The sequence below is a fragment of the Oncorhynchus tshawytscha genome, unplaced genomic scaffold (genome assembly GCF_018296145.1).
Source record: "Oncorhynchus tshawytscha isolate Ot180627B unplaced genomic scaffold, Otsh_v2.0 Un_contig_2389_pilon_pilon, whole genome shotgun sequence".
NCBI lineage: Eukaryota > Metazoa > Chordata > Actinopteri > Salmoniformes > Salmonidae > Oncorhynchus > Oncorhynchus tshawytscha.
This window is the reverse complement of record NW_024609777.1, coordinates 138,754-154,042: the sequence shown is the minus strand read 5'-3', so window position 1 is coordinate 154,042 and position 15,289 is coordinate 138,754. Positions and strand designations below refer to the sequence as shown.

The 15,289-nt window shown below is 49.2% G+C and overlaps 1 protein-coding gene across 9 annotated transcripts in view; it reads left to right on the top strand.

Annotated features, from left to right (window-relative positions):
• LOC112237995 (brain-specific angiogenesis inhibitor 1-associated protein 2) overlaps window positions 1-15,289 on the top strand; it is a 137,230-nt gene that overhangs the window by 55,061 nt on the left and 66,880 nt on the right. For all 9 annotated transcript variants that reach the window (XR_006082802.1, XM_042317939.1, XM_042317935.1 and 6 more), the window contains one exon: window positions 873-959. Coding sequence is in view for 8 of the 9 variants with exons in the window: in XM_042317939.1 (XP_042173873.1) it covers window positions 873-959 (87 nt within the window). In the remaining variant the exon portion in view is untranslated. The remainder of the gene's footprint in view (window positions 1-872; window positions 960-15,289) is intronic.

Below are 15,289 nucleotides of genomic sequence, written 5' to 3'. Positions count from 1 at the left end.
TCTGGTCTAGGTTGGATCCAGCTAGCTGCACTAGACAGCCCATAATAACTAGTTGTTCAGGATCCAGCTAGCTGCACTAGACAGCCCATAATAACTAGTTGTTCAGGATCCAGCTAGCTGCACTAGACAGCCCATAATAACTAGTTGTTCAGGATCCAGCTAGCTGCACTAGACAGCCCATAATAACTAGTTGTTCAGGATCCAGCTAGCTGCACTAGACAGCCCATAATAACTAGTTGTTCAGGATCTAGCTAGCTACTGTAGCGTTACAGTAGCTAGCTAGATCCTGAACAACGTGTTACTGTAGCATCGTTCTCTCTCTCTCTCTCCACATGAGACACACCATTACTACTGTAGCATTGTCCTCTCTCTCTCTCTCCACATGAGACACACCATTACTCTCTATAGCATCGTCTTCTCTCTCCACATGAGACACACCATTACTCTCTATAGCATTGTCCTCTCTCTCCACATGAGACACACCATTACTCTCTATAGCATCGTCCTCTCTCTCCACATGAGACACACCATTACTCTCTATAGCATTGTCCTCTCTCTCTCTCTCTCTCTCTCTCTCTCCACATGAGACACACCATTACTCTCTATAGCATCGTCCTCTCTCTCCACATGAGACACACCATTACTCTCTATAGCATCGTCCTCTCTCTCCACATGAGACACACCATTACTCTCTATAGCATCGTCCTCTCTCTCCACATGAGACACACCATTACTCTCTATAGCATCGTCCTCTCTCTCGACGTGAGGATGTGTGCGAACACTTCTGTGTGTGCGTCTTTTTAGGCCACGGAGTTGCCCTCTACCTCTCTACCTCTGACCCTGATCTCATGCTGTTCTTCCTCTGTCCCCAGATGTGACGTTTGCTGCTAAGGGCTACTTTGATGCCCTGGTGAGGATGGGAGAGCTAGCCAGTGAGAGCCAGGGATCCAAGGACATGGGTGAGTAGTAGCCAATCAGCTGTCAGGATATGGTGTCCCGCCCGTCCCTGGACCTAAAGGGGTATTCAATGCTGGCCAATGCTTGTCTTAGTGTGTGTACTGTAAGTCCGTTTGTCCGTGTCTATCAGCTGCTACATATCTCTTTCCCTTCTCTGGACCTAAAGGGGGGCGGTTAACTGGGCTCTCCTGCTGGCCAACACACACACAGTCACTTCCTGTGTTTGTGTCACAGTAATGTCAGGTCTGTAGAGAGATGACCCAGTCTTTGTTTTCTACGCAGGCAGCGTTGTGGGGTCACTCCTACACTCTAAAAAGAAAAGCTTCCTGGAAGATCCTTTAGGGGTTCTTCAAATTGAACTGTGGGGGAACCTCTCAGTTCTTCAAAGAACCCCCTTAATGGTTCCTCAAAGAACCCCCTTAATGGTTCCTCAAAGAACCCCCTTAATGGTTCCTCAAAGAACCCCCTTAATGGTTCCTCAAAGAACCCCCTTAATGGTTCCTCAAATAACCTTTTTGGGTTCTTTCTTTTTTTACCCACTTATTATTATTATTATTATTATTACTAATATGCATAACAATAACATAATATTTTATGATTTTAGTGTAAAAGCAGAATAAAAAAATGTAAGTATGAGGTAAACTCCGAGCAGAGCTCCAAGTTCAATCAGTTTCTCCTCTGGCATGTTAATGTGTTGATGTCCTTTGTCTCCACAGCCAGAATGATTTGTCAGTGCATGATGATGGAACAGGTTTCCAGTTCTATTCATCAGCGATGTAGGGAGGGTGAAGTCAGTGAAAACAAAAATATGAATTATACAGATGAGTAACAAAACGTGCACATGACAGCATTCAAACCTTGTTATTTGTGGTAAATGTGAATGAAAACATTGTTCACTTCTGATTGGTTTTCATACACACATCTTGTCCGTAACGTAGAGACCTCTGGGATCTTCGTTGAAGAGGTCAGAGAGGAGGAAGAGGACTGCTGCTAGAATTATTTATAATTTATTAATTATAATAAACACACAGATTTAGCTTTTGGTCATTAATATGGTCAAATCCGGAAACTATCATTTCGAAAACATATGTTTATTCTTTCAATGAAATACGGAACCGTTCTGTATTTTATCTAACGGGCGGCATCCATCAGTCTAAGTATTACTGTTACATTGCACAATCTTCAATGTTATGTCATAATTATGTACAATTCTGGCAAATTAATTACGCTCTTTGTTAGGAAGAAACACAGTTCGCAATGAGCCAGGCGGCCCAAACTGTTGCATATACCCTGACTCTGCGTGCACTGAACACAAGAGAAGGGACACAATTTCCCTAGTTTAATATTGCCTGCTAACATGAATTTAGTGTAACTAAATATGCAGGTTTAAAATATATACTTGTGTTGATTTTAAGAAAGGCATTGATGTTAATGGTTAGGTACATTGGTTTAATGACCGTTCTTTTTTCGAGAATGCACTTATTAAATCTTCACCCGTTTGGCGAAGTAGGCTGTGATCCAATGATAAATTAACAGGCACCGCATCGATTATATGCAACGCAGGACAAGCTAGATAAGCTAGTAATATCATCAACCATGTGTAGTTAACTAGTGATTTACGTGAAGATTGTTTTTTTATAAGATACATTTAATGCTAGCTAGCACCTTACCTTGGCTCCTTGCTGCACTCGCGTAACAGGTGGTCAGCCTGCCACTGTCTCCTCGTGGTGTGCAATGTAATCGGCGTCCAAAATTCAGATTACTGATTGTTATGAACTTGAAATCGACCCTAATTAATCGTCCATTCAGATGAATCGGTTGACCTCTAATACAAGCAGAAACCCTTAACTGGACATAAGATGTCACTTTTGACCAGGGCCCTATGGGTAATGAGGTGCCATTTTCAACTCGCACCTTGTCAATGTGGAGGAGACCGATGAATGATGAGGATAGAGAAGGAGAGAGAAAGAGCGAGAGGCGACGTCTTCTGCAAATTAGATTTCAAAAAGTCATTTCATTTTGTGACAGACAGCAGCTTGGTGGATTTGATTCAGTTCCACTTAAAAGTGGATTGGTTTCAGCTCAGAGGGGATGTATAGGTGTGTGTGTGTGTGTGTGTGTGTCCTTCCTTGTGTCCTGGTCCATTTATAAAGGTCTACAGATTCACACGTTGACAGGAGCTGCTGCCCTCGGATACAATAGTTGCCGTGGCAACAGCTGGCGGTCCCAATGTTTTATCTCCACTCTGGGGACATCAGTCTCTGTGAAGACATCAGTGTCTGTGATAGGATTCTCCTCTCCTTGATCCATGAACAACAAGCTGTTTATTCTGACAGGTTTTCATGGCTCTGTTCTGTAGGGTGTAGTAGGACAGCTGGGGTGGGTGGTGTTCTGTAGTAGGACAGCTGGGGTGGGTGGTGTTCTGTAGTAGGACAGCTGGGGGACAGCTGGGGGGTGTTCTGTAGTAGGACAGCTGGGGGGTGTTCTGTAGTAGGACAGCTGGGGGGGTGTTCTGTAGTAGGACAGCTGGGGGGTGTTCTGTAGTAGGACAGCTGGGGGGTGTTCTGTAGTAGGACAGCTGGGGGGGGTGTTCTGTAGTAGGACAGCTGGGGGTGTTCTGTAGTAGGACAGCTGGGGGGCTGGGGTGGGGGTGTTCTGTAGTAGGACAGCTGGGGGGGGGGTGTTCTGTAGTAGGACAGCTGGGGTGGGTGGTGTTCTGTAGTAGGACAGCTGGGGGGGGGGTGTGTTCTGTAGTAGGACAGCTGGGGGACAGGGGGGTGTTCTGTAGTAGGACAGCTGGGGGGGTGTGTTCTGTAGTAGGACAGCTGGGGGGGGGGTGTTCTGTAGTAGGACAGCTGGGGGGGGGGTGTTCTGTAGTAGGACAGCTGGGGGGTGTTCTGTAGTAGGACAGCTGGGGGTGGGGGGGTGTTCTGTAGTAGGACAGCTGGGGGGGGTGTTCTGTAGTAGGACAGCTGGGGGGGGTGTTCTGTAGTAGGACAGCTGGGGGGTGTTCTGTAGTAGGACAGCTGTTCTGTAGTAGGACAGCTGGGGGGGGGTGGGTGTTCTGTAGTAGGACAGCTGGGGGGGTGTTCTGTAGTAGGACAGCTGGGGGGGGGGTGTTCTGTAGTAGGACAGCTGGGGGGGGGGTGTTCTGTAGTAGGACAGCTGGGGGGGGGTGTTCTGTAGTAGGACAGCTGGGGGGTGTTCTGTAGTAGGACAGCTGGGGGGGGTGTTCTGTAGTAGGACAGCTGGGGGGGGGGTGTTCTGTAGTAGGACAGCTGGGGGTGTTCTGTAGTAGGACAGCTGGGGGGGTGTTCTGTAGTGTTCTGTAGTAGGACAGCTGGGGGGGGGTGTTCTGTAGTAGGACAGCTGGGGGGGGTTCTGTAGTAGGACAGCTGGGGGGTGTTCTGTAGTAGGACAGCTGGGGGTGTTCTGTAGGGACAGCTGGGGGTGTTCTGTAGTAGGACAGCTGGGGTGGGGGGGGGTGTTCTGTAGTAGGACAGCTGGGGGGGGGGTGTTCTGTAGTAGGACAGCTGGGGGGGTGTTCTGTAGTGTTCTGTAGTAGGACAGCTGGGGGGTGTTTCTGTAGTAGGACTGTAGCTGGGGGGGGGGTGTTCTGTAGTAGGACAGCTGGGGGGTGTTCTGTAGTAGGACAGCTGGGGGGGGGTGTTCTGTAGTAGGACAGCTGGGGGTGTTCTGTAGTAGGACAGATGTGTTCTGTAGTAGGACAGCTGGGGGGTGTGTTCTGTAGTAGGACAGCTGGGGGGGGTGTTCTGTAGTAGGACAGCTGGGGGGTGTTCTGTAGTAGGACAGCTGTAGTAGGACAGGGGGGGTGTTCTGTAGTAGGACAGCTGGGGGGGGGGGGTGTTCTGTAGTAGGACAGCTGGGGGGGGGGGTGTTCTGTAGTAGGACAGCTGGGGGGGGGGGTGTTCTGTAGTAGGACAGCTGGGGGGGGGGTGTTCTGTAGTAGGACAGCTGGGGGGTAGGTTCTGTAGTAGGACAGCTGGGGGGGGGTTCTGTAGTAGGACAGCTGGGGGGATGGGGGGGTTCTGTAGTAGGACAGCTGGGGGGGGTTCTGTAGTAGGACAGCTGGGGGGTGTTCTGTAGTAGGACAGCTGGGGGTGTTCTGTAGTAGGACAGCTGGGGTGGGGGTGTTTCTGTAGTAGGACAGCTGGGGTGGGGGTGTTCTGTAGTAGGACAGCTGGGGTGGGGGGGAGTAGGACAGCTGTTCTGTAGTAGGACAGCTGGGGTGGGGGGTGTTCTGTAGTAGGACAGCTGGGGTGGGGGTGGGTGGGTGTTCTGTAGTAGGACAGCTGGGGTGGGTGTTCTGTAGTAGGACAGCTGGAGGGGGTGTGTTCTGTAGTAGGACAGCTGGAGGGGGTGTTCTGTAGTAGGACAGCTGGAGGGTGGGTGTTCTGTAGTAGGACAGCTGGAGGGTGGGTGTTCTGTAGTAGGACAGCTGGAGGGTGGGTGTTCTGTAGTAGGACAGCTGGAGGGTGGGTGTTCTGTAGTAGGACAGCTGGAGGGTGGGTGTTCTGTAGTAGGACAGCTGGGGGTGTTCTGGGTGTTCTGTAGTAGGACAGCTGGGGGTGGGTGTTCTGTAGTAGGACAGCTGGGGACAGCTGGGTGTTCTGTAGTAGGACAGCTGGGGGGTGGGTGTTCTGTAGTAGGACAGCTGGGGGGTGGGTGTTCTGTAGTAGGACAGATGGAGGGTGGGTGTTCTGTAGTAGGACAGATGGAGGGGGTGTTCTGTAGTAGGACAGATGGGGGTGTTCTGTAGTAGGACAGATGGGGGTGTTCTGTAGTAGGACAGATGGAGGGGGGGTGTTCTGTAGTAGGACAGATGGGGGGTTCTGTAGTAGGACAGATGGGGAGGGGGTTCTGTAGTAGGACAGATGGGGAGGGGGGGGGGGTCTGTAGTAGGACAGATGATGGGGGTGTTCTGTAGTAGGACAGATGGTGGGGGTGTTCTGTAGTAGGACAGATGGTGGGGGTGTTCTGTAGTAGGACAGCTGGGGGTGGGTGTTCTGTAGTAGGACAGCTGGGGGTGGGTGTTCTGTAGTAGGACAGCTGGGGGTGGGTGTTCTGTAGTAGGACAGCTGGGGGGGGTGTTCTGTGGGTTTTCTGTAGTAGGACAGATGTTGGGGGATGGGGGTGTTCTGTAGTAGGACAGATGGGGGGTGTTCTGTAGTAGGACAGATGTTCTGTAGTAGGACAGATGGGGGGGGTGTTCTGTAGTAGGACAGATGATGGGGGTGTTCTGTAGTAGGACAGATGGGTGGGGGACAGTGTTCTGTAGTTGGACAGATAGGTGGGGTGTTCTGTAGTAGGACAGATGGGGGTGTTCTGTAGTAGGACAGATGGGGGTGTTCTGTAGTAGGACAGATGGGGGGGGTGTTCTGTAGTAGGACAGATGGGGGTGGGTGTTCTGTAGTAGGACAGATGAGGGGTGTTCTGTAGTAGGACAGATAGGGGGGGGAGGGGGTTCTGTAGTAGGACAGATGGGGAGGGGGTTCTGTAGGAGGACAGCTGTGGGGTGGGTGTTCTGTAGTAGGACAGATGGGGGTGTGTTCTGTAGTAGGACAGATGGTGTGGGGTGTTCTGTAGTAGGACAGATAGGGGGCGGGTGTTCTTTAGTAGGACAGATGGGGGAGGGGTTCTGTAGGAGGACAGATGGGGGTGTACTGTGGGGTACTGTAGGAGGACAGATGGGGGTGTTCTGTAGGAGGACAGATGGAGGGGGGTTCTGTAGTAGGACAGATGGGGGGGGGTGTTCTGGAGTAGGACTGCTGGGGGTGTTCTGTAGTAGGACAGCTGGGGGGTGTTCTGTAGTAGGACAGCTGGGGGGTGTTCTGTAGTAGGACAGCTGGGGGGTGTTCTGTAGTAGGACAGCTGGGGGGTGTTCTGTAAGGTGGAGGACAGCGTAGTTGGGGCTTCCCTGAGCTAATCAGTCAGCCAGAGGGAAAGACATGGAAGTGATTTGTGGATGTTTTATTCAGTAAAAGCGCTTTTCATTTTACATTTACACGTTAGTCATTTAGCAGACGCTCTTATCCAGAGAGACGTATAGTTAGTTCATCATCAGAAGAGGGCTAGGTGAGACAACCACATATCTGTCACAGCTACTAAGGAAAAATGTACTTACTATCAGTACAGTCAGCTCTAGTGAGGGAAAGTGGGAGTGTTAGTTCATGAAAGGTATGTTTTTGTGGGGGAGGGGGTGCTGTGGGATTTTCCACACCACACACAGTCCTGAGCCCTGAGAGGTTTCCCATTGACTTCAAGGTGTTAACATGTGTAGGAATCAGACCATATCTCATACCATTTACCCAGCTCAGACCCTCTACAGGAACACAATGTCTGTCCCATAGAGGTGTGTCTGTCTCCAGGATAGCTATGTGTGTGGAACCGATCCCCCTCTTCTCCATAGGTTTTCTCAACAGATTAAACTATATATTTGAAATTATTCATTCCTGTGTGTGTGTGTGTGTGTGTGTGTGTGTGTGTGTGTGTGTGTGTGTGTGAAATCAAAGTGTGAATAGTTTAAACACATCAACATGTTTTTGATAATAACACTACGTAACTGTTGTTCCAATTTCTACTCTTCCATACTACGTGTAGACCACACCCACTTTCCCCTATTGTTGTAGCTCCCTCTCTAGGTAGACCACACCCACTTTCCCCTGTAGTTGTAGCTCCCTCTCTAGGTAGACCACACCCACTTTCCCCTGTAGTTGTAGCTCCCTCTCTAGGTAGACCACACCCACTTTCCCTGTAGTTGTAGCTCCCTCTCTAGGTAGACCACACCCACTTTCCCCTGTAGTTGTAGCTCCCTCTCTAGGTAGACCACACCCACTTTCCCCTGTAGTTGTAGCTCCCTCTCTAGGTAGACCACACCCACTTTCCCCTGTAGTTGTAGCTCCCTCTCTAGGTAGACCACACCCACTTTCCCCTGTGGTTGTAGCTCCCTCTCTAGGTAGACCACACCCACATTCACTTGTAGTTGTAGCTCGTTCTCTCTTTAGGTAGACCACACCCACATTCACTTGTAGTTGTATCTCTCCCTCCCTCTCTAGGTAGACCACACCCACTTTCTCTTGAAGTTGTATCTCTCCTCACTCTCTCGGTAGACCACACCCACTTTCCCCTGTAGTTATAGCTCTCTCTAGGTAGACCACACCCACTTTCTCCTGTAGTTGTAGCTCTCTCTAGGTAGACCACACCCACTTTCTCCCGTAGTTGTAGCTCTCTCTAGGTAGACCACACCCACTTTCCCCCGTAGCTGTAGCTCTCTCTAGGTAGACCACACCTACTTTCCCCTGTAGTTGTAGCTCTCTCTCTAGGTAGACCACACCCACTTTCTCCTGTAGTTGTACCTCTCCCTCTCTCTGGGTAGACCACACCCACTTCCTCCTGTAGTTGTATCTCTCTAGGTAGACCACACCCACTTTCTCCTATAGCTGTAGCTCTCTCTCTAGGTAGACCACACCCACTTTCTCCTCTAGTTTTAGCTCTCTCTCCAGGTAGACCACACCCACTTTCCCCTGTAGTTGTAGCTCTCTCTAGGTAGACCACACCCACTTTCTCCCGTAGCTGTAGCTCTCTCTAGGTAGACCACACCCACTTTCCCCCATAGCTGTAGCTCTCTCTAGGTAGACCACACCCACTTTCTCCTGTAGTTGTAGCTCTCTCTAGGTAGACCACACCCACTTTCCCCCGTAGCTGTAGCTCTCTCTAGGTAGACCGCACCTACTTTCCCCTGTAGTTGTAGCTCTCTCTCTAGGTAGGCCACACCCACTTTCACCTGTAGTTGTAGCTCTCTCTCTAGGTAGGCCACACCCACTTCCTCCCTGTAGTTGTAGCTCTCTCTCTAGGTAGACCACACCCACTTTCCCCCTGTAGTTGTATCTCTCCCTTCCTCTCTAGGTAGACCACACCCACTTTCCCCCTGTAGTTGTAGCTCTCTCTCTCTCTCTCTCTCTCTCTCGGTAGACCACACCCACTTTCTCCTGTAATTGTAGCGCTCTCTCTAGGTAGACCACACCCACTTTCTCCTGTAGTTGTATCTCTCCTTCCCTCTCTAGGTAGACCACACCCACCACTTTCTCCTGTAGTTGTAGCTCTCTCTCTAGGTAGACCACACCCACTTTCCCCTGTAGTTGTATCTCTCCTTCCCTCTCTAGGTAGACCACACCCACCACTTTCTCCTGTAGTTGTAGCTCTCTCTCTAGGTAGACCACACCTACTTTCCCCTGTAGTTGTAGCTCTCTCTCTAGGTAGGCCACACCCACTTCCACCTGTAGTTGTAGCTCTCTCTAGGTAGGCCACACCCACTTTCACCTGTAGTTCTAGCTCTCTCTAGGTAGGCCACACCCACTTTCACCTGTAGTTGTAGCTCTCTCTCTAGGTAGGCCACACCCACTTTCCCCTGTAGTTGTAGCTCTCTCTCTAGGTAGGCCACACCCACTTTCCCCTGTAGTTCTAGCTCTCTCTAGGTAGGCCACACCCACTTTCCCCTGTAGTTGTGGGTCCCTCTCTTGGTAGACCACACCCACTTTCTCCTGTAGTTGTACCTCTCCCTCTCTCTGGGTAGACCACACCCACTTTCTCCTATAGCTGTAGCTCTCTCTCTCTAGGTAGACCACACCCACTTTCTCCTCTAGTTTTAGCTCTCTCTCTAGGTAGACCACACCCACTTTCCCCTGTAGTTGTAGCTCTCTCTCTAGGTAGACCGCACCTACTTTCCCCTGTAGTTGTAGCTCTCTCTCTAGGTAGGCCACACCCACTTTCACCTGTAGTTGTAGCTCTCTCTCTAGGTAGGCCACACCCACTTCCTCCCTGTAGTTGTAGCTCCCTCTCTAGGTAGACCACACCCACTTTCTCCTGTAGTTGTACCTCTCCCTCTCTCTGGGTAGACCACACCCACTTCCCCCTCTAGTTTTATCTCTCTCTAGGTAGACCACACCCACTTTCTCCAATAGCTGTAGCTCTCTCTCTCTAGGTAGACCACACACACTTTCTCCTCTAGTTTTAGCTCTCTCTCTAGGTAGACCACACACACTTTCCCCTGTAGTTGTAGCTCTCTCTCTAGGTAGACCACACCCACTTTCTCCTGTAGTTGTACCTCTCCCTCTCTCTGGGTAGACCACACCCACTTTCCCCTGTAGTTGTAGCTCTCTCTCTCTCTCTCTCGGTAGACCACACCCACTTTCTCCTGTAATTGTAGCGCTCTCTCTAGGTAGACCACACCCACTTTCTCCTGTAGTTGTATCTCTCCTTCCCTCTCTAGGTAGACCACACCCACCACTTTCTCTTGTAGTTGTATCTCTCCTTCCCTCTCTAGGTAGACCACACCCACCACTTTCTCCTGTAGTTGTAGCTCTCTCTCTAGGTAGACCACACCTACTTTCCCCTGTAGTTGTAGCTCTCTCTCTAGGTAGGCCACACCCACTTTCACCTGTAGTTCTATCTCTCTCTAGGTAGGCCACACCCACTTTCACCTGTAGTTGTAGCTCTCTCTCTAGGTAGGCCACACCCACTTTCCCCTGTAGTTGTAGCTCTCTCTAGGTAGGCCACACCCACTTTCCCCTGTAGTTCTAGCTCTCTCTAGGTAGACCACACCCACTTTCCCCTGTAGTTGTGGGTCCCTCTCTTGGTAGACCACACCCACTTTCTCCTGTAGTTGTACCTCTCCCTCTCTCTGGGTAGACCACACCCACTTTCTCCTATAGCTGTAGCTCTCTCTCTCTAGGTAGACCACACCCACTTTCTCCTCTAGTTTTAGCTCTCTCTCTAGGTAGACCACACCCACTTTCCCCTGTAGTTGTAGCTCTCTCTCTAGGTAGACCACACCCACTTTCTCCTGTAGTTGTAACTCTCTCTCTAGGTAGACCACACCCATTTTCTCCCTGTAGTTGTATCTCTCCCTTCCTCTCTAGGTAGACCACACCCACTTTCTCCTGTAGTTGTAACTCTCTCTCTAGGTAGACCACACCTACTTTCCCCCTGTAGTTGTATCTCTCCCTTCCTCTCTAGGTAGACCACACCCATTTTATCCTGTAGTTGTAGCTCTCTCTCTCAGTAGACCACACCCACTTTCTCCTGTAATTGTAGCGCTCTCTCTAGGTAGACCACACCCACTTTCTCCTGTAGTTGTATCTCTCCTTCCCTCTCTAGGTAGACCACACCCACTTTCCCCTGTTGTTGTAGCTCTCTCTCTCTAGGGAGACACCCACAGTCAGAGGTGAGGCTCCTCATGCTAGGTGTTTCCTGTTCCACTGCTACAGGGGAGTAGAGCATCAACAAGGCCTGTAACAGCATGTTTGTTCTTCACTCTCTCTCTGGAGTGTCTGTGGCTGGTGTGTGTCCAGGTGTGTATGTGTGTGTTACGCTGTGGTACGTCGACTGCCTGGGGGTGATCTGTATTTTTCAGTGTGTGTTTAGTGGCTGTTAGTCTGTTAAAGCCGTTGGGTTCATTATGAGACTAACTGTAAATGGTTCCACCTACACATCTGAGACGAGGCAGCTTTTACTGTCATCCTTTCTCTCTCCTCTCTCTCTCTCTCTCTGTCTCGCTCTCTCTCTGTCTCTCTCTCTCTGTCTCTCTCTTTCTCTCTGTCTCTCTCTCGTTGTCTCTCTCTCTCGTTGTCTCTCTCTCTCGCTGTCTCTCTCTCTCGCTGTCTCTCTCATTATGCTTGAAGCGTGTACTTAAACTGCTTTCAGAGGTAATGTTCTGTCATTATGCTTAAAGCGTGTATTTGTCTTTGAGAGAGAATGTTCTGTCATGCCATTTTATTATCAGAACATCAGATATTCCACAGGTTGATTCCATACAGGTTTCATTACATGAACATTATATCATCATATAAACTATAGTCCTCAGCTAAAACATATATGATAAATCATAGAATAATGTGACTTTGACTGGTGTGTGCGTGTGTGTGTGTTGTGTGTGTGTGTGTGTGCGCGTGACTATATAGTGTGTGAGACGTTTGTGTGTGTGTATTCCCTGTGCCAAAGGAGACTGTGGTTCCTCCACCCCCACACACTCATTCCCCTCCTCGGCTTGGTCTAATCATCCCGTCACTCTCCCTTCCTCCCACTCACACACGCCTCACACTCCATCTCTTTCTCTCTTCTTTCTTTCCCTCCTCCCAACTCTCTCCTGCCCTCGCTCCCACATCTCTTCTTTCTTCTTCTCTCTCCATCCCCCGGCTTTCTTCTCCTCCTCCCCAGGTTCTCCCTCTCTTCTCTCCCTCCTCTCTTCTCCTCATACCCAGGTTCTCCCTCTTCTCTCTCTCCTCTCTCTTCTCTCCCTCTCCAAGCTCTCTTCTGTCCCACATTTCTCTCCCTTTTTTCTCCTCCTTCCATCCCTCTTCCATCCATGTCTTCCTCTCCTCCCCTAACTCCCTCCTCTGTAGAAGGATAAGAATATGCTTAACAGACACTTATTACAATGATGGCATTTCCATCCACATAGTAGTCATAGTAAATACACTTTTCCTCAGTAAAGTAGCTTTCAGCAGAGTCAGAGCTAGTAAGAGGAGGGGAAACAGTCAAGTTCATGAAAAATGCTGTGGGATTATTCAAGGTGCTCTTTGACGAGGTAGGGTATCACATGTTTTCAGAAGATGGACTCTGCTGTTATTTATTATCAACTAAAGTGACACGCCATGTTTTAGTTTGATTTATTAGACTTTAGAAGCCAGCACAGAGCCTGTGGTTATGTCTCAGATAACACCCTATTCCCTATACAGTGCCCTACTTTTAACCAGGGCCCATAGGGTGCCATAGGGCTCAGGTTGAAAGTAGTGCACTATGTAGGGTATAGGGTGTCATTTGGGACGCAATGTGTGTAATTTACGATGCTCAGTGAAATGCTGGGCTTCCTTTCCCCGGTATATCCCCCCTGCTCAGGTGAAGAGTTCAGAGCTCTTCTGTGCTCTGCTCTGGGCTCGTCTCTCTGCCCTGCCAGCTGCCCTACATGGTTAGCCTCGGTTTCACTACATTCTGAAGCTATGAGACACACAGGATTAACCATACAAATAGAATTACTAGATTGGGTAATTAGCCTCTCAGTTGAGGATACCTGTTCTAATAATAGTATTTCTATGGGGTTCACCCCCTACATTGAGCCCTTTTAAAAGCCGACAATGGAAGTTTGATCTCATCCATTTGGTTTGAAGATCCAATGCAGATGTTATGATCTCGATGTCGAATCATTTCTGGGTAACAATTAAGTATTTAATTGCTTCTTAGCAAAGAGCAATTTCACAAGCAAGAATTTTGCTCGGGCTATGTGGGAGTGTTTTGAGTTGTGGAGGGGAAAACTAACTGTTATTGGCTGAGGTTTTGAACTGTCTTTTCTTATTGGTCTATTAACTCATTTACCCCATAGTGATGTCACCATGGAAGGCCAAAACTCCTTCCCACCAAACAGGCTGACTTTTCAGGTGATCTTTTCAAAAGGCTCTTGTGCTAAAAGGGCATTTATAATTATTTTCACAGTATTTTTCCAACTTGTGTGGAAATATATATAAAACACAGGAAAAACTCAAATAAATGAACTGCACTGGGTCTTTTAATAAAGTTCTGTTTAATGAAGGATTTGAAAGACGCTACACACACACAGCTAGAGGGACTAGGCCAGCTACAGTCTGCAGGGGACTAGGCCAGCTACAGTCTGCGGGGGACTAGGCCAGCTACAGTCTGCGGGGGACTAGGCCAGCTACAGTCTGCGGGGGACTAGGCCAGCTACAGTCTGCGGGGGACTAGGCCAGCTACAGTCTGCGGGGGACTAGGCCAGCTACAGTCTGCGGGGGACTAGGCCAGCTACAGTCTGCGGGGGACTAGGCCAGCTACAGTCTGCGGGGGACTAGGCCAGCTACAGTCTGCGGGGGACTAGGCCAGCTACAGTCTGCGGGGGACTAGGCCAGCTACAGTCTGCGGGGGACTAGGCCAGCTACAGCCTGCGGGGGACTAGGCCAGCTACAGCCTGCGGGGGACTAGGCCAGCTACAGCCTGCGGGGACTAGGCCAGCTACAGCCTGCGGGGGACTAGGCCAGATACAGTCTGCGGGGGACTAGGCCAGATACAGTCTGCGGGGACTAGGCCAGCTACAGTCTGCGGGGGACTAGGCCAGCTACAGTCTGCGGGGGACTAGGCCAGCTACAGCCTGCGGGGGACTAGGCCAGCTACAGCCTGCGGGGGACTAGGCCAGCTACAGCCTGCGGGGGACTAGGCCAGCTACAGTCTGCGGGGGACTAGGCCAGCTACAGTCTGCGGGGGACTAGGCCAGCTACAGCTCCACCTCAGTCCTCACATTCCAGGTCGACTAGTCAGAATACAACACAACTAGCAGACGCCTTGTTTCCCTCTTCACCAACTCCCATGACATTCTCTGTTTACTTTACCATCAGGGTCTAATCATGGAGGAATCAGCACACTGTTATGTACTGTGGGAAATCAGGGCTCAAGTACCGTAGCCTACCTAGTGGTTGGAGGGAGTAGCACGTAATCAACATCTAACATCCCTCAGTAATTACCAACCAGACCTGGGTTCAAATAATATTTGTTTTCTTTCAGTGTAGGATTGAGCCTACCTGATGTGATAGGACCAATGGAATAGTCCCAAAGTGAAAGTGTCCTTCGGGAACTGGAACAGACAGGCTCAATAAAACCTTTCAAGTCATTTGAAAGAAAACAAATACTATTTGACACCTGACACCTTAAGTAGCATCTAACGGTGATTACCTTAGTAATGAAGAACACACACACACACTGTAATGAGGATGACACGGGGGAAATTAGGCATAAAAAGTGATTTAGCGTAATTGTCTTTTTTAGGTTAATGGATAGGATGCAGCTACAGAGCCTTCAGAAAGTATTCACACCCCTTTACCCACATCTTGTTGTTACAGCCTGAATTTAAAATGGATTCCATTTAGTTTTTGTGTCACTGATCCATACATAATACTCCATAATGTCAAAGTGGAATTTTGTTTGTAGAACATTTCTGAAATTCATTAAAAAAATGAAATGCTGAAATGTTTTGAGTCGATAAGTATTCAACCCCTTTATGGCAAGCCTAGAGTTACAATGTGCTTAACAAATCACATGAGTTGTATGGACTCACTCTGTTTTCAATAATAGTGGTTAACATGATTTTTGAATGACTATCATTCTCTGTACCCTACATATATAATTATCTGTGAGGTCCCTCAATTGAGTAGTGAATTTCAAGCACAGATTCAACCACAAAGACCAGGGAGGTTTTTTAAAGCCTCGCAAAGAAGTGCACCGAATATCCCTTTGAGCACGGTGAAGTTATTAA